The sequence below is a fragment of the Lathyrus oleraceus genome, chromosome 4 (assembly GCF_024323335.1).
Source record: "Lathyrus oleraceus cultivar Zhongwan6 chromosome 4, CAAS_Psat_ZW6_1.0, whole genome shotgun sequence".
NCBI classification, from domain to species: domain Eukaryota; kingdom Viridiplantae; phylum Streptophyta; class Magnoliopsida; order Fabales; family Fabaceae; genus Lathyrus; species Lathyrus oleraceus.
In genome coordinates this window covers 111,144,101-111,153,964 of record NC_066582.1, presented here as the reverse complement: position 1 = coordinate 111,153,964, position 9,864 = coordinate 111,144,101, and the positions used below count along the sequence as shown (strand labels likewise).

At 34.3% G+C, this 9,864-nt stretch overlaps 1 protein-coding gene and 1 pseudogene across 2 annotated transcripts; one reads left to right on the top strand and one right to left on the bottom strand.

Annotated features, from left to right (window-relative positions):
• Positions 1-411: 411 nt before the first annotated feature.
• LOC127135256 (oligopeptide transporter 3-like) lies at positions 412-3,157 on the bottom strand (annotated as a pseudogene).
• Positions 3,158-5,722: 2,565 nt separating this feature from the next.
• LOC127073825 (WRKY transcription factor 72A) lies at positions 5,723-9,141 on the top strand. Of its 2 annotated transcripts, XM_051015055.1 has the most exons (5): positions 5,723-6,019; positions 6,760-6,831; positions 6,934-7,518; positions 7,647-7,760; positions 7,977-9,141. In XM_051015055.1, the coding sequence occupies exons 1-5, from the start codon at positions 5,912-5,914 to the stop codon at positions 8,940-8,942; spliced, it is 1,845 nt and encodes a 614-aa protein (XP_050871012.1). In that variant the 5' UTR covers positions 5,723-5,911; the 3' UTR covers positions 8,943-9,141. The 2 variants fall into 2 exon arrangements, with proteins under 2 accessions (XP_050871012.1, XP_050871013.1); XM_051015056.1 differs by lacking the exon at positions 6,760-6,831 and having other exon boundaries at positions 5,773-6,019.
• The last annotated feature ends 723 nt before the right edge of the window (positions 9,142-9,864 follow it).

Sequence of the window (9,864 nt, the reverse complement as noted above, 5' to 3'; positions counted from 1 at the left end):
TATTTTAAATTTTTTAGGTATACCTTAGACAGCGCTTTTGAAAAGCGCTGTCTAAGCCCCACCCCCTTAGACAGTGCTTTGGCCAAAAGCGCTTTCTAAGACCCTCCCAATTTTTTGCTACATCTAGGCAACGATGCATTAACTCTTGCTCTTTTGACATTGTACTCGACCGGTACAATGCGTTGCTTATGAACAACGACCTAACATTCACATTATTTTGTAGTTGATCCATGTCATAGAAATTCGAGAAAAATTTACGTTAGTGTCGTCTGCCTAACACAACTCTCTCATTTTATTCGAACTTGGGACCGACTATGCATAGTAAAATAACATAGACAAAATTAAAAAGAAAATAACAAACAATAAAAATAAAAATAATATTTTTTTGAATTTTTTTAATTCCTTAGACAAAATTGGAATAATTCACATGGTCAAGCAAGAAGCATATACACAATAATTGCTAAGCAATTGGTTATTAGGTAGTCCTTTCACCTATACTCCAAGCCTAATTTGTTTCCCACCCCAGAAGACAAAAACAGATACAAAAGAGAAAGTTTAGTCCAGGAGGCTTCTCTATTAGAATACAGGACAACCATCCACCACAATTCCTGGTGCAGTAGGGCAAGTAGCCAATGGGCAATGATCCAATTCAGTTCCCCACCATCTCAGACTATGGCCTGCATTTTGCAGAGCAAAGAAAATCAAAACAGCCATAAGAGCCGTGCCTGCATCAAGTGCCACCGATAGAACATAATTGTATTTCTGCCACCAACGTTTGTGGAAGCGAAACACAAAGAAGTTGAAGAACATTCCGGTCAATAGCCAGGTTGCAATGTTGGTTGGAGTTGCAGGTGGCATTCCAGCAAAGCCATTAAATATAATTGGTACATTTATCATAGCAATCCATTTTTGTCAGGGTAGATTTTGCTAAACACCCAAACAGGAACCGGTAACACAGCTCCAATCAAGAATAACCATACCAGGTTCCGGTACAATCCACCCGGTCCAAATAGTCGTCTTGGTCCGATCAAACCCCATATAACCGATGCATCAAATGTCACTCGGTATTTCGGGCAAGTCCAAGGACTGTCACGGTGAGCATTATCATCCATGCAAATGTCCTTAATGCTATCCAACATCCACCAAGCCACTGAAACATTCATCACTTCAGCAACTAGAGTTCCCACCAGCTATTTAGGCATTTCAAAGTAAATAACTACATAAATAATGATTGATAAGAAAAAAAAAAGCTTAAACTAGGAGATTTTGAGATGAAAAAGACCTGTGCTATATACATGCATCGAGGAGGAATTTTCATGTAGTGCCCGAGTTTGATATCTGACAAGAAAGATAGCGCATGGGCGGTGGTGATTCTCCCATAAATCTTAAAGAGCAAATTTGCAATTGGTGTTCCAGGAAGGACATACCCAATCATGAACTGTGCTATAATGTCATATCCAAGTTGCTGCAAGGTAACCAACCACACTCATGTTAAAATCATAAACTCCTCCATGCATCAAAATAGTATGTTAAAATCGAGATTCGATAGAAAAGAAAAGTACTATACTAGAGATGGAAGAAATACCTGGTTGGTAGTTGCTTGGATGACACCAATTGAGAGGGTTACAACAGAAGCTAAGGCGAAAGCCAAGAGCATACCCCACCATGGAAGTTGCACATCCACTTTCCATACCAAAGACATTATTATGGATAGTGCCATGCTCCCAAATAATACAATGAGGAACCACCATTCTGGTACTGTATTATAAGCCTTCATGAGTCTACCATGCACATCCAATTTTACATTACTCATCGCTGTTCTGCTTTGTCTCAATATTTTTCTGCGAGCGAACATGAAACTATGTCAGTGAGGGTCACGATAAGTCGATAAGAAATAAATCTATTATACAGGCTTTGAGAACAGCCTACCTGCCCTTAAACAATGCTACATGAGTGAGGGTTGACGTAAACCTAGCGAAACCTGCTCCAATAGATAATGCGTAGAGAGGACTGAGGTATAACTTGCTATATTTGTTGTATGCATCTATGTTAAGATCATATTCTTCATTTAAAATCTTAGTAGTGTCATACTTTTGTCCATCGTGAGTGAACAACTGATTAGAGAATATAGGAAACTTTCTAGCATCGAAAGTGTTAAACTTCCAGTAACATATAGGTAGAATTATATAGACAAACATGATAAATCCAACTCCCATATTAACAATGGAAGTCCATGGTGCAACAAGAGGGCTGCCACGATAAGCTGAAATCCCAGCCCAATCAAATGTGAAGGCGCCGACTCCAAGTCCTCGGTAACCTGATCCAACTTGATGTGCTGTTACGTTATTCGGCCACACCTAGCAAACCCATGAGAAGAATGTTAATACTGTGAAAAGATATCCAGGGAATGCATAATACAGGAAGCTTAGAGCCATTGCAATGAGGAAAAACTGCATCCTTGTAAGTCCTTTTGATTTTTCATTTTTTTCATGGAGAGCCCTGTAGCATAAGGTTTATGATGTAATCAAAACTAGTACTAGATTATAAAATAGTAGTAACAAACTAGCAAGTTTTCATCTTAAGGTATCCGTGTCAACATGTCAGTGTGACTTAATATAGAAGTAAGGGTAAAAGAATGAACCTAAAGAGAGAGACTTGTGCGAGGTTTGCTGGCCACCACATTTCAATTGGGTTCACCAGATACCTCCTCAGAATCCCAGCCCATCCAAACCCTATTAACTGCAAACTCAATTTACAACTATATAAAGCAAATTTATCACAGAATATTTTAACCATGGAAAGATATATATTCAACTCATCTTCTACACTTTTTTCATGATAAGATAATCGTAATAATAACCTGTGCGCTTATGACGATGAGGAGAGCGAGAAGAAAACTGAGAGATTCTTTATAATAAGCTTTCATAATAGTAATGGCACCAATGGAGTAAACATCACCACCACCGCCGGAGGAGGAAACACCACAGTTAGCGAAGATAGCGATGATAACATGCTCCTTCATGTTAAACGGTCCAGGATTTAGAGTAAAACGCCATCCAACAAAACTGTACTCCTTCGTCGGAAGAGTTGCGGCCATGAACTTTCCGATTGGGAGAACAGCGATTTGCATGAGAATGGCTGAGATAGTGAGAGGCTGAGTTCGCTGTTAGGGTTCGCTGGAGGGGTTTAATCGCAGGAGGGAAAACAAAAAGAACTGAGAACGAAAATAGAAGTCTGAAATTTAATTTTAATTAGACCTTAGACAGCGCTTTTGTGGAAAGCGCTTTCTAAGATATGCCTTAGACAGCGCTTTCCAAAAGCGCTTTCTAAACCCCCCACCTTAGACAGCGCTTTTGGTTTTAATTTTTTTTTTAATTGAAAGACTTTAAACAGCGCTTTCTCAAAAGCGCTGACTAAGGTCTATATTTAAAAGCGCTTTCTAAAAGCGATGTCTAAGGGGGGGTCTTAGACAGCGCTTTCTAAAAGCGCTGTCTAAGACCCCCCCTTAGACAGCGCTTTCATTATTTTTTTAGAACATTTTCCGTATTTTATTTTTATTTTAACCTTAGACAGCGCTTTCTTTTAAAAGCGCTGTCTAAGATGCGCTGTTAAAAAACCTTTTTGGCGTAGTGTTTATTTTGCAGCAAAGCATAATTTTAAAAACTTTCAAACGATAGGGCAGTTTGTCAATAATAAAGGAAATTTAAAATGGTTCATCTAAACACATACATTTTGGAATGATCTCATAAGCAATCTTTTGAAGTTTGTGACACTGAGTCTCTACAAATCTTTCATTTATACCATCTGATACTTGAGATAGCGATCACCTGCATACTCCTTTGCTCCAGCTTCTTCGTGTCACACTTATTTTTCAGAGCATCTCAAACCTATTTTGTAGTATCGCAACTACTGTAATAATCACAGATCATATGTGAGTCCATTCATAATATGATTTTGTAATCATTCTCTTTTTGTAAGGTGATTTTTTTCTGAGTTGTAAATCATTCGCTTTAATATGTGCATCATATTCAGCTTCAATATTATTAAGTGTTCCATCTAAGTCCATATTTTTTACCGTTAATTTCTTTCGAAGCCATGGCAGTTCGAAACGTCTTAAAATTGTTGTTTCGCGGTTTTGAACATTAGCCACAAAAGAAATTATCAGGTCGAATCGCGGACTAAGTCACTCTCTTTAAAACGTTTTACAATAATGTACGATAGATAATCCGTCTAGAAATACATCCTCTAATGGTACAAAGATCATTCAAATATGGAATAAATATCGCTTGTAGTATCTGGTATAACAACCAATCATAATAATCTCTCAAACCAAGAGAAATTCCAATAATCCTCCAAAGAGAATTTAATAATGGTCATTTGACCACTCAAAATAGTTTCTCAAACAAAGAGAAATTCGAATAATTCTCTAAAGAGAATCCAAAAATTATACTTGATAATTTATCAATTCAAATGATGAGAAATTAACATAATGCTCTAAAGAGAATTCAAGAAAATATTCGAAAAATTCAACGAGTAGAAAGAAAGGGGGAAAAGTTGACGTTTTGACAATTCAAAAGACACAGAGTTATGAGAGTGAGGGAGGAAAAACTCAAAATAAATATTGTGTGTTTTGGAATAAAACGAAAAATTTCTTTATATAATGAAGTGAGATAGCTAAGATGTCTCACCTAACCAATATGAAACTAAATAGTTTTACAACTAACACACAGTGTGAGACTTAACTTAAAGAATTTTTTTCAAATTCATCTCTCTATATTTGAATATTAACATAATATTCCAACATGCATATAACCCTCGTAATCGTTTTAAATAAAGTGGTTAAATATTATAAAATAAAATAAAAAGTGTTCTAACAATTTACCATCTCTTTATACAATTTACATTGGACAAATTTGGTTTGTTAGCAGAAGAAACAATTAACTTTTACAAAGAATATAGACTCATCATGTATAATAATATTGTCTCTTCTAAATCTATAAACATACTAGTATAACATAAAGTCACTTAGTTGAATAAAATGAAAGAAAAACAATTGAAATGAGTGATTTTGAGGTTAAAAATTGATACTAAACAAATCCTCGTTTAGAAGTAGCAATTATACAACAAGTAGACATTTTCTTTGTATATTTGCTAAGTTCGTGGCAAACAAACGTTCAAATATATTACATATCTGTCATTTGCCAACCTCATTTTCAATATATCTTGGATGATGCAATTATGATACTAAACTCACGACTTGTAACTAAACAATTGTATGTGTTTTCAACTTGAGTTTATTTGATATTTCAATGACTAACATTCATTATATTATATACTCTCTTAGGTCTTTTCTTTTCCATTGACCATCTTATATCCAAACGCATCCCTTTATTAGCTATAAAAATAATAATAGATTATTAATTAACATGGAACACTTAACCTATCCTCTCACATTTGAATATCAGAAAACCTGAGTCGAGTAATTTGATAGCGAAAATTTATACTTTTCGAATAAGTGAAGATATTTTCCGTCGTATATATTATACAGTAATAATTAACAGTTGGATATTTTCACCCAAGTTGGAAGAGAAGACCAAGAAAATATAGATCACAGGAAAAGGAAGGCTCCGATCACCGGTGGTGGCAAAAAGTTTGACCTTAAAACAAAACCCTTGTTTCTTGTTTGTCCCATGTGACTTATCATACGAAACTTCAAAGATGGTACCACCAATCACAAATTTGCATTAAAATATATTTTAACTAGTCAAATCTTTTCAAGAGTCAAATATTCATGCAGGTCCTCATTCTCTACTTTTTCTATATATTACCATAGAAAAGCAGTTTTGTTTGAAAACTTTTACAAAACAACAGATCAAGAACAAGAGAAAAAAAAGGTTAACTTTTCATAATTATGGATTCTGATTCTGGAAGATCTGGTGATGGAGATGGTGGAGTACTCAAGGAAGAGAAGAGAAGTGATGATGAAACTCATCATCAGAAAAAGGAGACTATTGTTGAGGTGAAGATTGATTTTATCATAAGCTTTTTATAAGTGCAATCTTTAGGTTTTGAATCACAAAACACATATAAGTATATATTTTTTTTTCTTTCTCTATATGAATCTATATAAGTTTGTTTTGATTTATGTTTATTAGATTCTATAGATTTATATCCTTAGATTTTTTGTATTTTTTTTAATGAAAATTTATATCCTTGAATATTTATTACATGAAAGGTTAATTTTCCTCCCTTATCCTTAATTTATTTTCCAAAATCAAGTTGCTAATAAGTGGCTATCAATTAGTTTTGTGTCTTCAATACTCTTCAATGAATTCTAAGCACATAACCTTTCGTGCATGCAAGGCAAATAAACCTTCACAAGAAATCCAAATAGTAGTTAGAACATATAGCTTATATAGGATTTAATCAATTATTTTGTTTTTTTTATCCCTAAATAAAGACTTTGGTTCTTAATGATATACATGTATACACATGTCTAATTGTTCATGTCTTTAATTTGCAAAAATCTATTGAAGATATCATCAATTTTTGGCATATACATATGATATATTTTCAACTAATCTACACTTTTGATGAGAGTTGACTCATGCATGTGCTACAAACAAAACAAATGATATCTAAAAACATGATACTTCTCCTAGCACATGCAAGTTGAAATGAATTTAATTGATTAGGAAAAATTGCATTTGATCATGAATATATATAATAAATTATCTTATATTTTCCTATGCTTTACAGGAACCACCCATTGCTAGTACTGAAAAATCAATTGAGACTAGACCAATCACATCCTCTCCCAAAAATGCTAAGGTTAATTAAATTAGTGCATAGTAATTAAATTAAATTAAATTAGAAACTAATTATGACAATTAGTAATTTAGTACTAATGTCAAGTGTTGCATTTGTTTATAGGTTGATGATCAGCTTGAGACAACAAAAGCTCAAATGGGTGAAGTAAGAGAAGAAAATCAACGGTTAAAAATGCGTCTCAACAAAATAATGATAGAATACCGAGCACTAGAAATGCAATTTCACAACATGGTTAAGCAAGAAACAGAAAAGAACAATGTTGATCACAATGATGATAATAACCATGAAGAAATAATGGTGGAATCAGATCTTGTTTCGCTTAGCCTTGGAAGAGTTCCTAGTAACAACATTCAGAAAAATGAAGAGAAAGTTAACAAAGTCTCTAAGCTAGCATTGAATAATGATGATGGAGAATTTAAACAAGAGTTGGCTCTTGGATTGGATTGTAAATTTGAAACATCGAAATCAGGTAGCACAACTGACGGATTGCCAAATCAAAATTCGAGTCCGGTGAATAGTTGTGAAGTGGTTCCAACAAAGGATGAAGAAACTGGGGTAACTTGGCCACCAAGTAAGACACTCAATAATGATAAGACGGCCAGAGATGCAGCTGAGGATGAAGTTTCTCAACAAACTCCAGCAAAGAAAGCTAGAGTTTGTGTTAGAGCAAGATGTGACACACCAACGGTAAATATTTTAGATTTTTTTTTTCTGACCGGATAGTCTAATCATCAAATTAAGAGAAACATTTTACACATAAACTTAAGATATTCTTCGATACATATTTAAGTTCACATTTTAATTTGTCAAAACAGATGAATGATGGATGTCAATGGAGGAAATATGGACAAAAGATTGCAAAAGGAAATCCTTGCCCTAGAGCTTATTACCGTTGCACAGTTGCACCGTCATGTCCGGTTAGAAAACAGGTACATAAATATATTCATTCATTTATGTTGCTAATTTACACAAGATAGAATCTAAACTATTCATTTAGTAAGTAATAAAACTTTTTACGCCGATTTTCAATCCAATCATATCTGGTACTCGACATTGCCACTGACATTTTATTTTATTGGACGTCTGTGTAAAACTTGTTTAGACTAAACATTCATATAGTAACTAAATTTTTCTATGAATTTCAGGTGCAAAGATGTGTTGATGACATGTCCATTTTAATCACAACCTATGAAGGAACACACAACCACACCCTTCCACTTTCCGCAACAGCAATGGCATCCACAACTTCCGCCGCCGCATCCATGCTATTATCAGGCTCATCAACTTCCCATTCTGGTTCAATCCCCTCATCACAAACCAACAACAATCTCCATGGCCTAAACTTTTACCTACCAGACGGTTCAAAATCGAATCAACTATACCTATCCAACCCTGCACTATCATCTCAACATTCACATCCAACTATCACTCTTGACCTCACTACAAACCAATCATCAAACCCTTCATCCTCATCACCCTTTGTTAGATTCAATTCAAACTACAACAACAACAGCCAACTACCAAGATACCCTTCTTCCACAAGTCTTAGCTTTAGTTCACCTGAATCCAACACAATGCATTGGAATAGCTTCCTCAATTATGCCACCACTCAGAATCAACAACCATATAATAACAACAGAAACCCTAATATTAATAATCTCAACACTTTAAACTTTGGTAGACAACAAAACACAATGGAAAGTATATACCAAACCTACATGCAAAAAAACAATGGTTTACCTACAGATAGTACTATAACTGCAGCAACAAAAGCTATCACAGCAGATCCAACTTTTCAATCAGCTTTAGCTGCAGCACTTTCAACACTTATTGGAAACAACACTCAACAACAAGGGAATCATCAAAACCAAACTGTAGGAGAAAATTTGAGTCAGAAAATGAAATGGGCTGAGATGTTTCCAGTGTCATCAAGTTCATTGCCTTCATCAAGTTCTAAAGTAATTGGTTGTGCTTCGAGTTTCTTGAACAAAACGGTGCCAGTGAACTCGCAGACAGGAAGCTTGATGTCACTGTCACCTTCTTTGCCTTTTGCTACAACCAAAAGTGCTTCTGCATCTCCTCCTGGGAATAATAGTGATAACTCCAATTAGTTTGTTGATTATTTATTTTAATATTTTATTTGTAGCTACTTAGAAAATTCTACATTTTTTTTTATATTGGGGTGTTGTAATTAAGGAACTGAATTTAAGTGTATCATTTTCGTATCTTATTTTATTGAAATAATATGTTTTATTTTATTGTGTTATATCATCTGCAGCCGTGGCTGGGAGCAACATGCTGCAAAATTGTTTCTCTTTGATTTAACAGCAGCAGAAGAGGATGCTTTAATCTCTCTAATCTCTTGATAATTTATGTGATGTTTTAATGTCTCTAGATTTCGCTCGATATTGTGTTTTTGCCTATTTTATTAATTATATTTTGCCATTAAAAAAGGTGATGTCTTAATCTCTCTAAATTTCTTTAGTTAATTAAAGTGTTTTTTTTTAGTAGTTGGTAGTGTTTGGCACTTTTAGTAATGAGAGATAGAGAAAATAATGAAATAAGAATTATATTGTTGAATTGAATGATAAAATTAAATTATAAAATATCTATTTATATATACCTAAGTGACTTGATTACTAACTAAAATAACAAATTAAGTAACAAACATTAAATCCTAATTAGCTTTGCACTTGCGCCACACAACTCAACTTAGATTATATATAATATCTCAACATACTTTCCTATAATCTAAGTTGTCGAAACACATTAATCATTGTCGATTTGAACTATTTTTAATTTCTTTTTCAACGTTAGAAACCTGTCGATACTCAATCCTTTTGTGAAAATGTCGGTCAATTGTACTTCACTTGAGCAATGTCTTACTTCAAGTTCCCATCGATTCACCTTCTCCCTTAAGAAGTATATACACCATGGGTTGCTTTCTCGAGCACCATGAGATTGGGGCGCCAAATACTTGAAAGAAATATCCAGTAGTGTTTCTTCGATCTTCCTTATCTCCACACCAATCAT